General features: G+C 42.8%; 2 protein-coding genes across 2 annotated transcripts; one reads left to right on the forward strand and one right to left on the reverse strand.

Moving 5' to 3' along the window:
- Positions 1 to 520: 520 nt before the first annotated feature.
- LOC311129766 (guanylate-binding protein 2-like) lies at positions 521 to 15,213 on the reverse strand. Its single transcript, XM_084162200.1, has 11 exons — positions 15,042 to 15,213; positions 8,551 to 8,766; positions 6,934 to 7,061; positions 6,087 to 6,196; positions 5,681 to 5,871; positions 5,237 to 5,479; positions 3,567 to 3,847; positions 3,043 to 3,255; positions 2,807 to 2,909; positions 2,470 to 2,663; positions 521 to 2,331 (listed from the first exon to the last, which is right to left on the reverse strand). Exons 2-11 carry the CDS (start codon positions 8,744 to 8,746, stop codon positions 2,110 to 2,112), a joined length of 1,881 nt encoding a protein of 626 aa, XP_084018326.1. The 5' UTR covers positions 8,747 to 8,766; positions 15,042 to 15,213; the 3' UTR covers positions 521 to 2,109.
- LOC311128838 (guanylate-binding protein 1-like) lies at positions 14,672 to 22,831 on the forward strand (the record flags this gene model as incomplete). The annotated part of the gene is made up of 8 exons (XM_084161062.1): positions 14,672 to 14,734; positions 16,101 to 16,356; positions 16,874 to 17,116; positions 17,227 to 17,507; positions 17,620 to 17,829; positions 18,097 to 18,199; positions 18,490 to 18,548; positions 22,311 to 22,831. Coding segments are annotated over 8 exons (1,665 nt in total), but the record flags the coding sequence as incomplete, so codon positions are not given.
- Positions 22,832 to 23,009: the final 178 nt, after the last annotated feature.

A 23,009-nucleotide genomic window follows, 5' to 3' on the forward strand; every position in this document is an offset into this window, starting at 1 on the left:
CAAAGGGTATGAATCCTTTCTGAAGGCACTGTACATGTCAGTACCAATAGAGCACATACTGGCACTCAGACCACAGCGTAATGTTGAGCAAGAGTTTACCTCAGAAATGTTATTTGACATTGGACCTTCCATTTTAGAATGTGCTCTAGGCACCTGGTTTAGGTTGTTGGACGAAGAAATCATGTTTTACTCAGATTCAGCAGTGTATACAGTTTACCGCATTTCAACAAAGGTCTTCATCAGGGTTTAACAAGGGCCCATGTTCAAAAGGTACAACTGGCTATAGTGTGATTACAACCATTTTGAACCGCAGAATATTTTGGAGGTACATAAAGATACATGTCAACTATTTTTGTGTGTGGACTCATTTTATGGGGGTTAGCTGATTTTAAATGAACAAAGTACTTTCTTCAGTTCATTTATTCAGTTCAATAATGATGTCAATTAAGTCAAACTGTGAACAGAAGAGTGTTTTTAAATGGGTAAATTGTCGTGGAAATTCACCACTAAGGACTCATACTCAATTAATCCATTTTTATTATCACGGTTGGAGAGGTTCAAACTAAAATCAAGCTTGATAAAAACTCTGAAAAGGGCATTCCCTCTCAGTCCTTATATACTGCCACACAAGTCATATAAGCATGATTTACATTATTCATTATCAACGTTGGTTCCTGCATGTGACTGACGAGAAGTCTTCTCTCCAAGCTGAGACCTTGAAACTGAGATACTCCTTTTGGATCCCAGAACAATGTTCTGGGCATACTGTCAATTGGTCTGAGGAGGAGGTCACAGTCACCTGCACGAACCAAGATTGAGTGAGAGGAGATGCTGTGTACAATTCAATGCTATCTCTTCAGACAACAAAATGTTCCCTCACAGGTACAAAAATAAAGCCAAGGGTAATTACAAACATCCCAACGTACTAAAACCTAGCACGTCTGGTGCAATAACAAAGGCACTCAATAGATAATATAGGCACCGCACATGTTTACATAGGCACAGTATTCCGGATACTAGCTCATATCTCGCTTATGGTCTTATTCGGGATAAGCTGTTTACATGCACCTTTGATATCCAGCTCCCGAGTATCCCTGTGCCCATGAATAAAAATAATATTTCTCATTTAAATTCATTTGGGATAAATGAAATAGTAACTGAAATATGGACACTGACTGCAGGCCTATAACCGCTCATGTAGCGTAATATAATATTAACTCATGCAGAATTATCAATTTCTTGCAGTATAATAATACAAATGTACATTTTGTCTTGGGAATAGGATGTGGAGAAATATTTCTTTCAGCATCTCTTGAGAAAATGTGAATGCGCTGTTATGACACTTACGCAACAAGACAGCATTTCAAATACATTAAATATGCAATCGAAGACGAAGTAAAGTCTTATCGGAAACATGTTTTATCATTTTCTCAAACTGATGACATTTGGACATTTTGCACAGGACCAATCTTTCCACTGTTTTGGAGTTATTGCGTTTTCTCCCCGGTCCCTAAACAAAACAGACAACTATACCGGTGTTAAATACATTCATAATGCATTCATTCTATCGATTAAGACATTATTCTGGTGAGCACTACTTTATTTGGTCTTCTGGGGCAAAAAGGTATGACAGACCAGAAGCTGCATGTATCTAACTATAGTTCACAAACAAATGGCCTACCAAATCTCAGAAATTATAATATGGCCTACCAAATGTCAAAGATTATAAGCAGAAACTCATCTAAATTAGGAGTGAAAGTAGCCAGTAGACTATATGGTCCAGTACGGAGTATCAGCGAAATACATTATCATGGTGGAGTGAAATGCGCAGGTAGCCTACATTTTGAAGTGATTTGTTTGACAATCAGATGAAAACATCATCACACAACACCAATGATATGCGAAACTGAGCCTGTGCAAAACCATTTTTAAGCGTGCTTTCTAAAAGCTTTACTTCGTCATGATTAGGCATGCAAATTATTTATGAAAATGAAAAACCTTGACTGAGTGCTTAACCTAAATCAATGAATCAACTATCAATAAATACCAATTCAGTCAATCCACATGTCTATAAGAATAACAGCTCATCATCCTCCTCGAGCACCAACATCAGAACCACTTTGACAACCATTTCACAGCCATTCCTCCTACTTTGGGAATTATTCCTGGAAGGAACAAGGTAGCTGCAGTCCCAACAGTATCCAGAGCTGTGCTCATAAATGAGGGGGTTTTCTGTTCCTCTTCTGCCTTCGCACCCTTAAGGGCATCTATCTCTCTTTGCATTTGGTGTGCTCGGTCATCAAACCCTTGCTGGAGAAGGTCGTTCTGCTCCTGAAATTACAAGGTTTGTTTTTACACATCACAGACAGTGTCACTAAAACAAAACAAATATACACATTTAATCTTACCCCTACAGTTACTGTAGTTTTAAAGTGTACTTTTCAATGTTTGTGTTTTTTTTATTCCTACCCTGAGTCTGGCCTGCAGAACTCTATCATGCTCTGCTATGGCATTTCTACTGTCTCTCTTCATCCTCTCCATCAGCTGGTTCACATTCTCCTCATATGTCCTCTGCTGGTCCACTCTCAACTTCTCCTGGACTTCCAGCTGCTCTTCCATGGCGCGATTCTCCCGTTCAGATGCTTCCCTTTTCGCTTTCTCCGCTGCAGAGAAAGATAGACAGAGTATGTGTGTGTGAGAGAGAGAGAGAAATATCAAAGAGAGCGAGAGGTAAGCCTCCATTTGGTGGTCATTAGAATGTTGTTGCCAGGTCATGGTGTGCATTTTCATGGTGACTGTATATCACCTTCTGCTCTCTGCTCAGCTTCACTGAGGGACTGGTCTGCTGACAGGATGGCCTGACCAATGCTGGCCTTCCTTTCCAAGTACTCCTTCAGTACCTCTTCAGCCTGGAACCACCACACATAATGTTTAACTTTCAACATCACATCAGTGCATTCATACCTCCTTTGAACAGCATCCACAAAACATGATAATTGCATACTGTCCTAAAATAGCTGAAGCATCACCTCCCCAACATACCTTCACTCCCCTGCCTCCCTCAGATCTGTATTCGCTGGTGGCCAGTTTCAGATCATTGCAGTACTTTTTGTATCCTCCAGAGGTCATGTAGGAGCCATCCCTTATTTGCTCCTCCAGAGGGGCAAAGATGCATTCAATTTTGGACTTGCATGCCTTCTGGGACTCCTTGTAGTTCCTCTCACAGATCTTCTCGTACTCCTCCTGAAGCACTTTCTACAGAAAGGATAAGGCTGGTTCAGAATGTACCAGAACAAACCAGAATGTCTTGGTTCAGTTGAGGTAATAAACGGTGAGAAATCTGTCGATGTGCCCTTGAGCAAGGCACTTAACCCTAATTGTTTCTGTAAGTCGCTCTGGATAAGTGCGTCTGCTGAATGACTAAAATGTACATGTAAGTGTAGCATGAAGGGATAGCTCACCCAAATGACAAATTATCCTCCTCTTGTTAAATACATGCATCACTGAATTGACTTGACTCATTGAATTGAATTGACTCATTGAATATAGAATCTACACTCCCATACCATGAGCTCCAACTGGTACTTCTGGTCCTCGTCTTTAAAGGAGCTGTTGATGAATATGGCCACAGCCTCCTTCTCCATGACAGCATGCACTTCAGACAGCTCCTCTTGGGTCTCTGTGGGGTAGGCCACCCAGTCAGCCATGCCTTTCTGGTAGTGGGCCCTGGCCCTCTCGATGGCACTGGAGTTCTCAATCTGGGCCAGCGCCAACACAGCGTTGTCCAGGCAGGGGATCTGCCCACTCCGGATGGCAGACACATAAGTCTCTGCCAGGTTCCCCAGCACTGCAGGAGGGGGCAGGGAATCAGCATATCTGGTAGTTGTGGTACTAATGGTGGTAGTGCTGTAGTGGTCCTTGTATAGATGTAATGTAAGTATTAGAATTAGTAGTAATTTAAGTACTAATGGTGTTGTTAGTTGTACTGGTCATGGTGGTTGTAGTAGTAGTAGTAGTAGTAGTAGTAGTAGTAAAAATAGAGGAAATGGTTATACTAGCAGCAGTAGTGTAGTTCTATTAGTGTAGTTGTTATCCTGGCTGTGTGGTGCCAATATAACAACCTCTCCCTCAACATGATCAAGACAAAGGAGATGATTGTGGACTACAGGAAGAAAAAAAAGAGGACTGAGCACGTTGAGGGAGAGGTTGTGGAACAGGTTGAGAGCTTCAAGTTGCTTCGTGTCCACATCACCAACAAACTATCATGGTCCAAACACACCAAGACAGCCGTGAAGAGGGCACGAAAAAGCCTATTCCCCCTCAGGAGACTGAAAAGATTTGGCATGGGTCCTCAGATCCTCAAAAAGTTCTACAGCTGCACCATTGAGAGCATCCTGACTGGTTGCATCACTGCTTGGTACGGCAACTGCTCGGCCTCCGACCGCAAGGCACTACAGAGGGTAGTGCGTACAGCCCAGTACATCACTGGGGTCAAGCTTCCTGCCATCCAGGACCTCTATACCAGCCCTAAAATTTGTCAAAGACTCCAGACACCCTAGTCATAGACTGTTCTCTCTGCTACCGCACGGCAAGCGGTACCGGAGCGCCAAGTCTAGGTCCAAAAGGCTTCTTAACAGCTTCTACCTCCAAGCCATAAGACTCCTGAACAGCTAATCACGGCTACCCGGACTATTTGCATTGTCCCCCCACCCCACCCCCTTTCACGCTGCTGCTACTCTCTGTTTAATATCTATGCATAGTCAATTTAACTCTACCCACATGTACATATTACCTCAATTACCTCAACTAACCTGTGCCCCCGCACATTGACTGTACCGGTACCCCCTGATGTAGCTCAGTTGGTAGAGCATGGCGTTTGCAACACCAGGGTTGTGGGTTAGATTCCCACGGGGGGCCAGTATGAAAAACATAATGTAGGCACTAATTAACTGTAAGTCGCTCTGGATAAGAGCATCTGCTAAATGACTAAAATGTAAATGTAAATGTATAGCCTCCCTACTGTTATTTTATTTTACTGCTGCTCTTATTTTTTACTTAACACTTATTTTTCTTAAAACTGCATTGTTGGTTAAGGGCTTGTAAGAATTTCACTGTAAGGTCTACACCTGTTGTATTTGCCGCGTGTGACAAATAAAAAATTGGATTTGATTATTAAAAATCATTACCTACTTTCATAAGTGCTTTCCATCCTCAATATCAGTGTTTTAATACTCACGTCTGCCAGTAACTTTCAGGCCCTGTTTCAGGGTCTTGGTCTTGGCCTCCTTGAAGACATGGTCACAGAACTCCTTGGCTTGCTCCACAAAGGAGGGCTCCAGGTCAGCATCGGTCAGCTCCTCCATACGTCTCATTTTGTCTCTGCTGGCTGGCCTCTCAAACACAAAGCACCAGCGAGGAGAGAAATAGTTCCGCAGGCAGCTACGAGGCAGGTTGTATGTCTGATCTTTCTTACTATGACCTTTGTAAATTAAAGGAAAAGTACATCAATCAACAAATAAAATATGATTAACCATCACATTTTTTGTGGAAGAAATGCATTTAATATTTATTTATATCAAACGTGTCTTTTATAAAGGCATTGTCAACCTTGGTAAATTCAATCTAACCATGGTTTAGATTAAGAGATTAAGTTAGCTGCGCTAGCTGGTGTTCCCTTCACCTGTTTTCAGTTTAAGAGCGTTCTCCAGGTACTCATTGGCTGTGATGGGTATTCCATCAACCTCCAGGGTCAGGGTGAAATCTCTGACTGTCCACACAAAGGAAGGAAAGTAACGCAGGTACTCTGAAGATTCCTCCCCGTCTCGCTGGTTGGACTTCACCTTGATGTGCTCTGTCAGTTCTGTCACATAGCTGTAAAGGGTGGTGTTGAGGACTAAATGAAACCAGATATACTAACATACAGTATAGTGCTGAGCAATTAGCGCTCGGATGTTGAGGAGGAAATGAACCTAGACATACAACACTACACAGTAAACTGGTGTCTGGTTCAAAGAGTACGATAGAGTTCCTCGAACCAAATTAGACTACATCAATCTATATTTCTTTATAGGCCTGCTGAAGGATACTGTAGTTTCTCCAGGGCGTTGTTGTCGATGGTTCCCAGGCTGTTGTACACCAGAGTACTGCTGAGCAGGACAGCCAGGGAAAAGATCCAGTTGTCATTCTTCTCATCACCCTGCAGACACAACAGAAGGAACACATTGGTACTCTGTTCATACTAGAGTGGATTGGAATAAAGTCAGTAACGAAATGTCTACTCCATATGCCGTTTTATGGGCTCCCTACCTAAATAAAGGTCAAAGCTAGAATTCTTAATTGAAACATTAACAAAGCTTACAACCTGCCTCAGTTTTGGAGAAATGTAACCACTCAACTTAATAGACTGAGCTATGGATGCAATAACTCACCATCCATGATATCATAATAGTATTTTTTAAAATGATGTTTATTTACATTTACAAACATTGAAGTAAAACAAGCTTATATGTTGGGTTCTGATGGGGTACGACAGTTGAACTAAGCTCATGGGGCATCATATATAAGTTATGTTCTTCAGAATCAATGGGTATATATCATTAATTTATAAGTCAGACATTATATACAGTTTACATTTTTAGTCATTTAGCAGACGCTCTTATCCAGAGCAATTAGGGTTAAGTGCCTTGCTCAAGGGCACATCGACACATTTTTCACCTAGTCGGCTCGGGGATTAAAACCAGCGACCTTTCGGTTACTGGCACAACGCAACGCAACGCTCTTAACCACTAAGCTACCTGCCGAAGACATCAGCCATCAGTACTAGACACAGTCCACTGAGATAACATGGGACTTTACCCATAGCAATGCTATCTGTCATCTAAACAATCTGAGCCATAAAAGGTTTTTGACAGAGAGTGAACTTTGACCTCCCACCTTCTCCACATCCCCCAGCCCCTCTGTATCCAGCAGCACCAGGGTGTGGTCTCCTTTTTCAGGATGAGGCACACACCACATCCAGATGCCCTTAGTTTTGGACTGGATGGTGGCTCCAAGGGCAAAACCTTGAGGACAGAGGATAAAAACTGTTCTTAGGACATTAAAATAAGGAATCTGTAAAGAGGCAGCTGGATGTAAATTGTTTACTCAAGGCAGCTGGTTTTCAGATTAACATTTTTGTCTAGTTATACTGTATATCATACTGACAGACTGAAAGTGAAACTAGCAGCCAGTGCAATACGCCACCATTTATCTACAGAACCCACCTTGAACAAATGGGGTCGGAACAAAATGTTTTTTTGATGTTTGCTCTGCTGTTTGGTTGTACTTTATGGTGTAAAACTGAAAGAGAAACTAACTGAGTTCCAGTTCAAATAAGGAAATCAGACAATTTAAATAAATAAATTACACCCTAATCTATGGATTTCACATGACTGGGAATACAGATATGCATCTGTTGGACACAGATACCTTAAAACAAAAAAAAAGTAGGGGCGTGGATCAGAAAACTAGTCAGTATCTGGTGTGACCATCATTTGCCTCATGCAGCGCAACACATCTCCTTCGCATAGAGTTGATCAGGCTGTTGATTGTGGCCTGTGGAATGTTGTCCCACTCCTCTTCAATGGCTCTGCGAAGTTGCTGGATATATTTTATTTGATTTCACCTTTATTTAACTAGGCAAGTCAGTTAAGAACAAATTCTTATTTACAATGACGGCCTAAACCGGCCAAACCCGGACGACTGAGATGCAGTGCCTTAGACCGCTGCGCCACTCGGGAGGGAACTGGAACACGCCGTCGTACACGTCGATCCGGAGCATCCCAAAAATGCTCAATGAGTGACATGTCTGGTGAGTATGCAGAAGAACTGGGACATTTTCAGCTTCCAGGAATTGTGTACAGATTATTGCGACATGGGGCTGTGCATTATCATGCTGACACTAGGTGATGGCGGCGGATGAATGGCGCAACAATGGGCCTCAGTATCTCGTCATGGTATCTCTGTGCATTCAAATTGCCATTGATAAAATGCAATTGTGTTGGTTGTCAGTAGCTTATGCCTGCCCATACCATAACCCCACCGCCACCATGTGGCACTCTGTTCACAACGTTGACATCATCAAACCGCTCGCACACACGACACCATCTGCCTGATAAAGTTGAAACCGTGATTCATCTGTGAAGTGCACACTTCTCCAGCACGCCAGTGGCATTGTGTAGTGTGACAAAACTGCACATTTTAGTGTGGCCTTTTATTGTCCCCAGCACAAGGTGCACCTGTGTAATGATCATATGGTTGAATCAGCTTCTTGATATGCCACACCTGTCAGGTGGATGGATTATCTTGGCAAAAGAGGAATGCTAACTAACAGGGATGTAAGCAAATTTGTGCATTTCAGAGAAATAAGCTTTTTGTGCGTATGGACCATTTCTGGTATATTTTATTTAGGCTCATGAAACATGGGACCAACACTTTACATGTTGTGTTTATATTTTGGGGGGAACTTTGGTCGGACCATAGATTAAAAAATGCTTTAGTGGATGTGCTCACCTTTCCTCTCCCCAGCCAACTTGTTCATGAGGTAGGACTTGCCGGTGCGGTACAGCCCGACCACCGCCACCACTACCACATGCTGGTCAATCTGGTCCAGGATGTCCAGTGCACTGCGGACCACACGCAGCTTCCCATCACTGTCGTTCTCAATCAGACATACTGGTTCCTTCATGGATCCTATCTGGCCTGCCATGATGATGTCCTATAGAAACACTGGCAAAGAAACACATAAGAACTTTTGGTTAAGTAGGGCACTGTGTGTGTATCATAAGTCCCTCAACTTTGTTATTGCAATTAAATGTAAAGTGATTTAAGTGCCACAGGGGCTGGTGATATGACGTGAATCAAGGCTTATCATAACAGATTGGGTTGACAGTGACACAAAATAATTAAATTAATCTTAAAAATATACATATTTTAAATTGTTTCTCGGTTTCTTTCCACACGAGACTAGCCTAACGTTATATCACATTTTCTAGTTTACAAGAAACGGATACAATGTTGATCCATGAATTGTCTAAACATCAGACTGTTACCATGGTTAATCCATGGATAATCATTCCGACCGAAGTCGCCCTAAAAAAGGCGCAATAGTATTTTACCGGTTGTACATGCCGTTGGTCCTTTTGGCGGTAGGAGGTGGAGATAGGGTATCCATACACTTAGGTTTACCCGACTGAGGCGCCAGTTGGTTGTGTCACTTGTATTTTCAATCTCTTCACGCATTGCGGGGCGGACGGGTTTAGGGTCACTAAATATTGTGTGGCTTAAGGGCGGGTGTGTTGCGGCCGGGTTGAATAAAGAGACAATACCTTTAAAAAATCCATAAATGTTTAATTATTGTGCAATTTATATTAGGCTACATTTAAGTTTTTCTTTCATTATTTTAGGCTATCTGGTATTAGTGCATAAGCCTAAACTTTAGGGTTTAACTGTACGTGTGCCAAATAGCCTACACAGCCAATCGCCAAATAATGCTTTTTGGAACGGGCAGAAAAAGTTAACGTCAATACAAGAAGGCAAAAAGGACATGTTCAAAGTTTAATTCAATAAGACAAAAGCTGCGAAAGGAGACTTGAAAATAAAGAGATGGGAGGGACAGAAAGATAATGTTTGGAAAATATTTGGTGAAGTGGTAAAAGAGGATGATAGCAGTGCCGGCTATGCAGTTGCGATTTTAGCATGTAAATCTTGGTGGGGCAAACTCAAAGATTTTTTTTAGATGCATGCCAGCAAAGTGCCAACCGGTGCCCACAAACTGTTAGGGCCTACATAAAGCTTTCTTTTCAGCACCATGGAGTGAATCCTTACCGCTGCTACACCTGGCTATCAGCGGAGCCTAGTCTGGCAGCGAAACAGTTCATTCAGCCTCATTTTAAAAAACAAGGTTAAATCATGACGTTAGTGATCTTCTGGTCGTAGCTCTAGAAAGAGGCCCGAGTTCCCGACTTGGATTCCGAGTTAGATCACTGTTAGAAACTTATTTTCCCAGTCTATTTCTGAGTTCCCAGTTGTCTTGAACTCACTGAAGTCTGAGATTTCCAGTTTCGAGTTTCCAGAGGTTTTGAACGCGGCAGAAGTCATGCTGGATTAACAGCATGGCCAATGTATTCAACCTTTTTTGGCCCATGGTGTGTTGCGAGTGAATGTTTATCCTTTTAAATTTGGAAAAGAGACCCTTAAACCCAGACTTGGACCACACACCCTCTCCACTGGATAGCAGGCTAGGGATTGCTTTGCAAAGCTTGCAGTCAGCACAGCACAGTCACCGGATCTCAACCCTATTGAGCTGTTGTGGGAGCAACTTGACCATATGGTACGTAAGAAGTGCCCATCAAGCCAATCCAACTTGTGGGAGGTGCTTCAGGAAGCATGGGGTGAAATCTCTTCAGATTACCTCAACAAATTGACAACAAGAATGCCAAAGGTCTGCAAGGCTGTTATTGCTGCAAATGTAGGATTCTTTGACGAATGCTAAGTTTGAAGGACACAATTATTATTTATATTAAAAATCTTTATTTCTAACCTAATGCATTTTGCTATATTTCCTATTCAAACTAATTTCATGAATTTTTTCATGGAAAACAAGGACATTTCTAAGTGACCCCAAACTTTTGAATGGTAGTGTACATGGGGCGGAGATTAGGTTGCCTTGTGAGAATTCGTTGGCAAGTGGGTAACCCGCCTCTACCATCTATTCTATTAGCCAACGCGCAATCACTGGAGAATAAACTGGATGAGCTCCATTCGAGACGATCCTACCAACGGGACATTAAAAACGATAATATCGTATGTTTCACCGAGTCGTGGCTGAACGACAACACAGATAATTTACAGTTGGCTGGGTTTTCTTTGCATCGGCAGGACAGAACAGCTACGTCCGGTAATACGAAGGGTGGAGGTGTGTGTCTATTTGTCAATAACAGCTGGTGCGCGATGTCTAATATTAAGATAGTCTCGAGGTATTGCTCGCCTGAAGTAGAGTACCCCGTGATAAGCTGTAGACCACATTAGCTTGAATTTTCGAGCTCTCCCAGTAGATTTTGTGATGACATAGTGTCCCCATGCGTGACAGAACACTGAGCCAATCACGGCACAACTAGAGAACATTACCAACCCCTACCATCTGAATTTTCCGCTAGCTGGCCCACCACCACAGAAAGCACTGAGCTAGGTTGAAACACCTGCATTTTGGAGCTGCCTTACTCAAGAAAGCAAAAAAGAGACCATGTTTGCATGTGCTGTATTAAATAACTCTATAATTTTTTTAAACATTATTTGCAAACTGATATGTGACACGTCATAATGCCAAAATAACATGCAAAACAGGCATATATATATATATATATATATATATATACAGTTGAAGTCGGAAGTTTACATATACTTAGGTTGGAGTCAATAAAATTTGTTTTTCAACCACTCTACAAGTTTCTCGTTAACAAACTATAGTTTTGGCAAGTCGGTTAGGACATCTACTTTGTGCATGACACAAGTAATTTTTCCAACAATTGTTTACAGACAGATTATTTCACTTATAATTCACTGTATCAAAATTCCAGTGGGTCAGAAGTTTACATACACTCAGTTAACTGTGCCTTTAACGGCTTGGAAAACTCCAGAAAATGATGTCATGGCTTTAGAAGCTTCTGATAGACTAATTGACATAATTTGAGTCAATTGGAGGTGTACCTGTGGATGTATTTCAAGGCCTACCTTCAAACTCAGTGCCTCTTTGCTTGATATCATGGGAAAATCAAAAGAAATCAGCCGACCTCAGAAAAAAAATGGTAGACCTCCACAAGTCGGGTTCATCCTTGGGAGCAATTTCCAAACGCCTGAAGGTACCACGTCATCTGTATGAACAATAGTACGCAAGTATAAACACCATGGGACCATGCAGCCGTCATACCGCTCAGGAAGGAGACACGTTCTGTCTCCTAGAGATTAATGTACTTTGGTGCAAATCAATCCCAGAACAACAGCAAAGGACCTTGTGAAGATGATGGAGGAAACAGGTACAAAATTATCTATATCCACAGTAAAACAAGTTCTATATCGACATAACCTGAAAGTCCGCTGAGCAAGGAAGAAGCCACTGCTCCAAAACCGCCATAAAAAAGCCAGACTACGGTTTGCAACTGCACATGGGGACAAAGATTGTACTTTTTGGAGAAATGTCCTCTGGTCTGATGAAACAAAAATAGAACTGTTTGGCCATAATGACCATCGTTATGTTTGGAGGAAAAAGGGGCAGGCTTGCAAGCCGAAGAACACCATCCCAACCGTGAAGCACGGTGAGGAAGGAAAATGATGTGGATATATTGAAGCAACATCTCAAGACATCAGTCAGGAAGTTAAAGCTTAGTCGCAAATGGGTTTTCCAAATGGACAATGACCCCAAGCATACTTCCAAAGTTGTGGCAAAATGGCTTAAGGACAACAAAGTCAAGGTATTGGAGTGGCCATCACAAAGCCCTGACCTCAATCCTATAGAAAATATGTGGGAAGACCTGAAAAAGCGTGTGCGAGCAAGGAGGCCAACAAACCTGACTCAGTTACACCAGCTCTGTCAGGAGGAATGGGCCAAACTTCACCCAACTTATTGTGGGAAGCTTGTGGAAGGCTACCCGAAACGATTGACCCAAGTTAAACAATTTAAAGGCAATGCTACCAAATACTAATTGAGTGTATGTAAACTTCTGACCCACTGGGAATGTGATGAAAGAAATAAAAGCTTAAATAAATCATTCTCTCTACTATTATTCTGACATTTCACATTCTTAAAATAAAGTGGTGATCCTAAGTGACCTAAGACAATAGGAATATTTACTATGATTAAATGTCAGGAATTGTGAAAAACTGAGTTTAAAATGTATTTGTCTAAGGTGTATGTAAACTTCCGAGTTCAACTGTATACAGTACCAGTCAAAAGTTTGGACACACCTACTAATTCAAGGGTTTTTCTTTATTTTTACTATTTTCTTCATTGTAGAATAATAGTGAAGACATCAAAACTATGAAATAACACATATGTAGTAACCAAAAAAGTGTTAAACAAATCAAAATATATTTGAGATTCTTCAAATAACCACCCTTTTGCCTTGATGACAGCTTTGCACACTCTTGGCATTCTCTCAACCAGCTTCACCTGGAATGCTTTTCCAACAGTCTTGAAGGAGTTCCCACATATGCTGAGCACTTGTTGGCTGCTTTTCCTTCATTCTGCTATCCGACTCATCCCAAACCATCTCAATTGGGTTGAGGTCGGGGGATTTAGGCCTGATTTACACAATCCCCTCTGAACAGTTGATGTTGAGATGTGTCTGTGACTTGAACTCTGTGAAGCTTTTATTTGGGCTGCAATTTCTGAGGCTGGTAACTCTAATGAACTTATCCTCTGCAGCAGAGGTAACTCTGGGTCTTCCATTCCTGTGGCGGTCCTCATGAGAGCCAGTTTCATCATAGCGCTTGATGGTTTTTGCGATTGCACTTGAAGAAACTTTCAAAGTTCTTGACATTTTCCGTTTTGACCTTCATGTCTTAAAGTAATGATGGACTGTCGTTTCTCTTTGCTTATTTGAGCTGTTCTTGCCATAATATGGACTTGGTCTTTTACCAAATACGGCTTTCTTCTGTATAACTTGCCACAACACAACTGATTGGCTCAAACTCATTAAGAAGGAAAGAAATTCCAGAAATTAACTTTTAAGAAGGCCCACCTGTTAATTGAAATGCATTCCAGGTGACTACCTCATGAAGTTGGTTGAGAGAATGCCAAGAGTGTGCAAAGCTGTCATCAAGGCAAAGGGTGGCTATTTGAAAAATCTCAAATAGAAAATATATTTTGATTTGTTTAACACTTTTTGGGTTACTACATGATTCCATATGTGGTATTTCATAGTTGTGATGTCTTCACTTTTATTCTACAATGTAGAAAATAGTAAAAATAAAGAAAAACCCTTGAATGACTAGGTGTGTCCAAAACGTTTGACTGGTAGTGTATATACATATATTTGTGTTTGTTTCCTAAACAGGTGGGGCTGAAAACAGGTGCCCCACCTGCGCCTCACTTGTAGATGAAGCACACCAACTCAACAGTAGCCGAATGTAACCGAAGGTAGACATTTACATTTTAATCATTTAGCAGACGCTCTTATCCAGAGTGACTTACAGTTTAGTGAATACATATTTATTTTTTATTTAGTTTTTATACCCCCGTGGGAATCGAACCCACAACCCTGGCGTTGCAAACGCCATGCTCTATCAACTGAGCTACATCCCTACCGGCCATTCCCTCCCCTACCCTGGACGACGCTGGGCAATTGTGCGCCGCCCATGAGTCTCCCGGTCGAGGCCGGCTGCGACAGAGCCTGGATTCGAACCAGGATCTCTAGTGGAGTGGCACAGTTAGCACTGTGATGCAGTGCCTTAGACCACTGCGCCACTCAGGAGAATAGACGACCGAAGCATGTTTCCTCTTAATCAGCTGTGGTTCGGTTAGGCTCGGCCATATTGTACACGTTTTTGTCATGTGCGAATTGCATCAGTATTGAAAATAAAAACAGATATCAACCATATAGGCCTACAGACCAGCGTACTGAAATCAGGCTAATAAAACGTCCCTGTGGATATTCTCTCAGATTACCTCCTACATAAGGACAAAACCAGCAGACAACAGGTAAAGTACGTTCAAATGAAGTTAATTCAACAGTCTGACTTGTGATGGAACTGTTCACAAAAAGTGAGCATACATGAGAGTGACGAGAGAGGAGTCTTCCACTGTCGGATTCGTAGAGGCTACCCCATGAATAGCTCTGAATGTGCTTGCACGCAGACGCGTGGTTATCCAATCAATTACTTAAAGGCAAATGTTTTGTTGGAAAAAATATTCTTTCACCAGCCTACAGTACAACATGCACATCAATACGTATGTATCATATAGTAAAAAAGCTCAAATTCAGCCGTGCAAGAGAGTTTAGGCTTACCTCCGCAACGCTGTACAGTGCAGTTGTTGTTCAGTCTGTGGTCTGCGTTGGAAGGCAAAACAGATCCGCGATTATATTGAAACTGAAAGTGTTTCTCTTATGTTTAAAATTGAGCTTCCGGGAAAGCACGACGTTTATTACAAACAGTCCCTGCTCTGCTGCAGTGATCCGTGATCTGACCTATGCCGCATTCAAGTGCTGGTAGGTACTAGGAACTCAGAAATGTTCGACTTACTAACGGGTTGAACGCGGAATATGTATAACCAACACGTATGGCGCGTTCAAGTGCTGGTAGGTACTAGGAACTCAGAAATGTTCGACTTACTAACGGGTTGAACGCGGAATATGTATAACCAACACGTTAGCAAGTCGAACATTTCCGAGTTTCCTAGTTCCAACTAGCACTTGAACGCAGCACTATTCCTACCTAGAACAATAGCCCGATAATTGCCTCAATAACGCCATTCACACAATTTAACATTTTGTTGATTCATTAAAAAGTTCCATCCCTTTGACTGGTGAAAATAAGTGAAGAAAAATAATATTAGTGGCAACTTTCACTTTCTGTATCTGCAGCCAAATGGGTGCCACTAGTTACCACAGCCACAAAGTCCTAATCCTCGCCTATTTTTTATAATTTCACTTCTTAAAATGTGATTTTAAACCTAACCTTAACCACACTGTGTTGTTGCTCCTAGACGTTTCCACTTCATAATAACAACACTTACAGTTCACCTGAGCAGCTCTAGCAGGGCAGAAATTTGGAAGTCCCTCTCATATTGAAAGTGAAAGTGCTGTATGTTTGTATATTTATTTGACGCTGAGCAATATGTCCTTATAGACCCAGAGCAATACATTGTGTTACTGACAGCGTTAATTACGTGTTTGCAGAATGTTGGAACACACTGTACTTTGTTGGATCCATTCCCTTAGGGGTCACTCAGTGCATGTGGACACAGTCCATTCAAAAAGAAACGGAAACTTCTTTGCTATAACTGTTGTACAGCAAGTCCTTGTACAACTGTAGCAGGCAATGCTGACACACATTGTTTTGTTTAGACCTTTTGTAGCTTTCATCAGTCAATCCTCAACCGGCCCTATAGATATGTGAGTGAGCTGACAGAGCGGATCAAGGTGAATTCTTCCAGTGCAGCTTCATCCTCTCACAATGAGGAGGAAGGAGGGGACGCCCAGTTTGCGCAGTTCTTTCCTAATTTTGTGTGGGCAATCAGAGATTTCACTCTACTACTCGAGATCGATGGCAGAAACGTCACTGAAGATGGGTATCTGGAGCATTCCCTGGAACTCAGAAAAGGTGACATTAGCACTAGCCACCACCCCAATGATCAACTGTGCACAATGTCTCTCCATAGAATAGTGCACCATGAACAGTTATACAGTTGGAATAAACATTATCTCACAAAGAACATAGGGGTTGAAAAACAAGATGATTGATATTGGCTCTGACTGTGTCTAAATGACCTATTATTAAATAATTCCTATGAAAATGTATTGTCGGATTACACTCATAATCAAACAGACTAATAAAGTTAATGACATTATTTTATCCGGTTTGTTTATTGGTCATAAAGTATTCTACATTATGTTAATTGAAGCATATCTCTTGATATGCTTGTCTGTTAATGATTGTGTGTTTGGATGGTGAACTTTAAGGGCCTGCCTCCCAGCCACAGATTAGGCCTCCCAGACGAGATTCTCCATTGAACACACTTTTTTGTCCAGCCCAGTACAAGTCCTAATCTGTATCTGGGAAACCAGCCCTAAAAATGTTGTAATGTCTGCTATAATGGTGAATGCTGACTATCATTCAGGTGGGGGTAGAAAGAACCTGATGTACAACCTCCCACGAGAGTGCATCCGGAACTACTTCCCCTCGCGCAAGTGCTTTGTATTCCCCACCCCTACAACTCCTGCCAACATGCCCCACCTGGATTCCATGGATGAGGCTGACCTCTGTGGAAGCTTCCGAACGGTTGCAGATACTTTCTGCCGTTTCATTTCCCAGGAGAGCTGTACAAAAACTGTGAAAGGGGGCCACAAAGTTACCGGAAGAAGTAAGTCAAATATCTGCAGATTCTGCACAGATGCATTGAATGTAGCCTATGTTATTGTCCCACCAAATGTATACACTTATATTTTTCTTCCCGCCTCTAACTGATTGCAGTGCTTGGCCACTTGGTTAACACCTATGTGGAGACCATAGCCAAAGGCTCTGTGCCCTGTCTGGAGAATGCGGTGCTGGCCATGGCTCAAATTGAGAACCAGGCTGCTGTGGATGAGGGCCTGGCGGTGTACCAGAGGGGCATGGAGGTGATAAAGGCCTTATTCCCAGTGGACATGGGTCAGATTTCAACTCATCACCTCCGCTCAGACCACCAGGCCATACAGGCGTTCATGAACCGATCTTTCAAAGACAAAAATTGGGATTTCTTGAAAGCGTTAGCGGTAAGCGTCATCATTTGAGATCTGTGCCTGGGACAAACACTGACTTAGTTCTTAACTCTGTCAAGGACCACTTTTTACAAGTGCTTCCCTAAAAAAGTCTCAACTCTTACAGTTGGCCATTGCAAAGCACTACGCTGACCTTCTCATCCAGAACGAGGATGCCTCAGAGAAGAAGTGTGCGGCCCTTCTGGAGAAACGGTCTACTCCGATGGCCCAGAAGATTAAGGAGGGGATTTACGCCACACCTGGAGGATATGAGCTTTACTGCAATCACCATGACAACATGGTGGCACAGTACCGGGCCGAGCCCAAAAAAGTTGGGGTAAGAGCTTCGAACTGAATCCTTGCTAGGGCTGAAACATACATCAAAAAATCCATATTGAACACTGGAGCTGTTCTCATCTTTCAGGCCGATCCACTCAGTTTCAATGTCGTAGATGACTTGCTGTTCTTTCTATCAACCTCTAATGTTACTGTTATGTTATGATTTACAGTAGCTTCCATCATGTATTTTTAGGCATTCTACAACATCATACCAGAAACATCAAACAATGATAAAACATGTAGCCTTTGGGGGTGTTTTCTGCAGGCTGGGGATATTCTGGAGCAATTCCTGAGGGAGAAGAGTCTAGAGAAGAGTTCCATTCTGCAAGCTGACAACAAACTGACCGAAAATGAGAAAAAGATCCACAGTAAGTCCAAAATATAGCATGGGATGTTATTTTCTGGTTGAATTCAGGTTTTTGGTTGGAGTGACTTCTCACAATAAATTGGTGATAATCTTGCACATGCACTAAGTCAACATAGATCTGGGATGTTTGAAAGAGTACGTATGCGGGCTAAAGTTTAACCTAAAACTTATGGCCTACTCCAGAACTTGGAAAAGATCAGGGGCTGTCTGTTGCCTCCATATGAGAGAGAACATGAGTAGTCTAGAAGCTAGAGTATTTTCCTACCTCAACTCTTCCTTTGGACCTTGCAGAGGAGAAGGAGAGATCAGCTGTGCTGGAGCAGGAGAAGAAGGCTGCTGAAGAGAAACAGGCGGAGATGGATTTACCATGACTGGGAATACAGATATGCATCTGTTGGTCACAGATACCTTAAAAAAAAGGTAGGGGCATGGATCAGAAAACCAGTCAGTATCTTGTGTGACCACCATTTGCCTGATGCAGCCTTACACATCTCCTTTGCATAGAGTTGATCAGGCCGTTGAGTGTGGCCTGTGGAATGTTGTCCCACTCCTCTTCAATGGCTGTGCGAAGTTGCTGTATATTGGCGGGAACTGGAACAAGCTGTCGTACACGTCGATCCAGAGCATCCCAAACATGCTCAATGGGTGACATGTCTGGTGAGTGGGACCACCATTTGCCTGATGCAGCCTTACACATCTCCTTTGCATAGAGTTGATCAGGCCGTTGAGTGTGGCCTGTGGAATGTTGTCCCACTCCTCTTCAATGGCTGTGCGAAGTTGCTGTATATTGGCGGGAACTGGAACAAGCTGTCGTACACGTTGATCCAGAGCATCCCAAACATGCTCAATGGGTGACATGTCTGGTGAGTACGCAGGCCATGGAAGAACAGGGACATTTTCAGCTTCCAAGAAATGTGTACAGATCCTTGCGACATGGGGTTGTGCATTATCATGCTGAAACATGAGGTGATGGCGGCGGATTAATGGCACGAAAATGGTCCTCAGGATCTCGTAACAGTATCTCTGTGCATTCAAATTGTCAGTAGCTTATGCCGGCCCATACCATAACCCCACCGCCACCATGGGGCACTCTGTTCACAACGTTGACATCAGCAAACTGCTCGCCGACACGACACCATACATGCTGTCTCCCTGTACAGTTGAAACTGGGATTCATCCATGAAGAGCACACTTCTCCAGCGTGCCAGTGGCCATCGAAGGTGAACATTTGCTCACTGAAGTAGGTTACGACGCCAAACTGGAGTCAGGTCAAGACCCTGTTGAGGACGACGAGCACGCAGATGAGCTTCCCTGAGACAGTTTGTGAAGAAATTATTCTGTTGTGCAAACCCACAGTTTCATCAGCTGTCCGGGTGGCTGGTCTTAGACGATCCCACAGGTGAAGAAGCCAGATGTGGAGGTCCTGGGCTGGTGTGGTTACACATGGTCTGCAGTGTTGAGGCCAATTAGACGTACTGCCAAATTCTCTAAAACGACGTTTGAGGCGGCTTATGGTAGAGAAATTAACATTTAGTTACATTGGGGAGAACAAGTATTTGATACACTGCCGATTTTACAGGTTTTCCTACTTACAAAGCATGTAGAGGTCTGTAATTTTTATCATAGGTAAACTTCAACTGTGAGAGACAGAATTTAAAACAAAAATCCAGAAAATCACATTGTATGATTTTTAAGTAATTAATTTGCATTTTATTGCATGACATAAGTATTTGATCACCTACCAACCAGTAAGAATTCCAGCTCTCACAGACCTGTTAGTTTTTCTTTAAGAAGCCCTCCTGTTCTCCACTCATTACCTGTATTAACTGCACCTGTTTGAACTCATTACCTGTATAAAAGACACCTGTCCACACACTCAATCAAACAGACTCCAACCTCTCCACAATGGCCAAGACCAGAGAGCTGTGTAAGGACACCCGGGATAAAATTGTAGACCTGCACAAGGCTGGGATGTGCTACAGGACAATAGGCAAGCAGCTTGGTGAGAAGGCAACAACTGTTGGCGCAATTATTAGAAAATGGAAGAAGTTCAAGATGACGGTCAATCACCCTCGGTCTGGGGCTCCATGCAAGATCTCACCTCGTGGGGCATCAATGATCATGAGGAAGGTGAGGGATCAGCCCAGAACTACACGGCAGGACCTGGTCAATGACCTGAAGAGAGCTGGGACCACAGTCTCAAAGAAAACCATTAGTAACACATTACGCCGTCATGGATTAAAATCCTGCAGCGCACGCAAGGTCCCCCTGCTCAAGCCAGCGCATGTCCAGGCCTTCTGAAGTTTGCCAATGACCACCTGGATGATCCAGAGGAGGAATGGGAGAAGGTCATGTGATCTGATGAGACAAAAATATAGCTTTTTGGTGTAAACTCCACTCGCCGTGTTTGAAGGAAGAAGAAGGATGAGTACAACCCCAAGAACACAATCCCAACCTTGAAGCATGGAGTTAGAAACATCATTCTTTGGGGATGCTTTTCTGTAAAGGGGACAGGACGACTGAACCGTATTGAGGGGAGGATGGATGGGGCCATGTATCGCGAGATCTTGGCCAACAACCTCCTTCCCTCAGTAAGAGCATTGAAGATGGGTCGTGGCTGGTCTTCCAGCATGACAACGACCTGAAACACACAGCCAGGGCAATTAAGGAGTGGCTCCGTAAGAAGCATCTCAAGGTCCTGGAGTGGCCTAGCCAGTCTCCAGATCTGAACCCAATAGAAAATCTTTGGAGGGAGCTGAAAGTCCGTATTGCCCATTGACAGCCCCGAAACCTGAAGGATCTGGAGAAGGTCTGTATGGAGGAGTGGGCCAAAATCCCTGCTGCAGTGTGTGCAAACCTGGTCAAGACCTACAGGAAACGTATGATCTCTGTAATTGCAAACAAAGGTTTATGTACCAAATATTAAGTTCTGCTTTTCTGATGTATCAAATACTTATGTCATGCAATAAAATGCAAATTAATTACTTAAAAATCATACAATGTGATTTTCTGGATTTTTGTTTTAGATTCCGTCTCTCACAGTTGAAGTTTACCTATGATAAAAATTACAGACCTCTACATACTTTGTAAGTAGGAAAACCTGCAAAATCGGCAGTGTATCAAATACTTGTTCTCCCCACTGTATCTGGCAACAGCTCTGGTGGACATTCCTGCAGTCAGCATGCCAATTGCACGCTCCCTCAAAACTTGAGACATCTGTGGCATTGTGTTGTGTGACAAAACTGCACATTTTAGAGTGGCCTTTTATTGTCCCCTGCACAAGGTGCATCTCTGTAATGATCAGGCTGTTTAATCAGCTTCTTGATATGCCACACCTGTCAGGTGGATGGACTATCTTGGCAAAGAAGAAATGCTCACTAACAGGGAAGTAAACAAATTTGTGCACACAATTTGAGAGAAATAAGCTTTTTGTGCGTGTGGAAAATTTCTGGGATCTTTTAATTCAGCTCATGAAATATGGGACCAACACTTTACATGTTGCGTATATATTTTTGATCAGTATACTATTTATGTCTTATATTCTTTGAGAACGTTGTCTATTGAAGCAAAATATAATTCATATGGATATTATTTCATTTGAAAACATAACCAATCTCTGAAGTTGTATATAAAATGCATATGAGTTTATAAATAAATACATTGTTTTGAATCCACTTTGAATCTGTTAGTGTTTATGTAAGTAGTAGTAGTCTGTTACTGACTCGCATCTGGAAAACCCCATTTATGCCTTCGTGGCCTGACGCTCCTCTTTTTGTTATTTTTGTTATTTATTTTATTGAATATTAAAACATACAATCTACCTGCAGTGAAGCCACTCAACATTTACATTACATTCAGTCATCTAACAGACTCCCATCCACAGTGACCCACGAAATCAACCAGGGTCAACGCCCTGCCCAAGGGCACGTCGACAGATCTCCCACCAAGTCAAAATGGGGACCCGAACCAGCGACCTATCGGCCACCGGCCCAAGCTCCCAACCGCCAGGCCAACAACCCTCCAAGATCCCCCGACAGCTGCCCCTCAACCATCCAAGACGCCCCCCCCCCCCCCCCCCCGCCCCAAAAAAACCTCTCCCTCCAACCCACCAGAGAGCGATAGATAGCAAGCTCCATGAGCAGGAAAAGCTGATGGCTAAGGGCTTCACAGAGAAAGAGGCAGCCAAGAAGGAGGAGATACAGAGCCTGAGAGAGAAGGAGGAGGCCAAGCGCGAGGAGAAGGAAGGGCAGTCTTGTAACTTCAGAGCCATAGCACAGGGTGTCATAGAGAGTGTCAGCAATGGCTTAGGTCACTACTTTAACTATAGGAAAGCCTGTGAGGAACGCAAAGCGATTGTGTTCAAGGAGCGGGTCAGATCCACTCCCAAACTCAAATCAGGTAGGGTTGGCAGTATCCCTGATATGGAGCGCATGACACTCAAGCAAGACAAGACGACCACGCCCAAACTCAAAATGGGAGCAGTTAGCAACTCTAAAGACAATAAAACTCTGCCCAAAGTCAACACAGGTACAACTGGCAAAAGCCCTGGCTCAGAGTTCTAAAGGATGCGCCAGAGAATGGTCAATGGTCCAGATCAGCAGCCACACCTTTCTCCAGTCTCATCATTAACCAGAAGAGCCCAGTAAACTACTAGGAAATAGTGCAACAGAAAGACTGCTGTGCAACAACAGTACAATGGGGCCAAACCAGCTGTCAGTTCACAGAAGTCAGTTCCTCAGTTTATAACCATTAATTTCTCATTCTGATAACCTTTAAATATTATTACATGTTATTATAGATCAGTCTTAGAA

The sequence above is a fragment of the Coregonus lavaretus genome (assembly GCF_964263955.1).
Source record: "Coregonus lavaretus genome assembly, chromosome: 5".
Classification (NCBI taxonomy): domain Eukaryota; kingdom Metazoa; phylum Chordata; class Actinopteri; order Salmoniformes; family Salmonidae; genus Coregonus; species Coregonus lavaretus.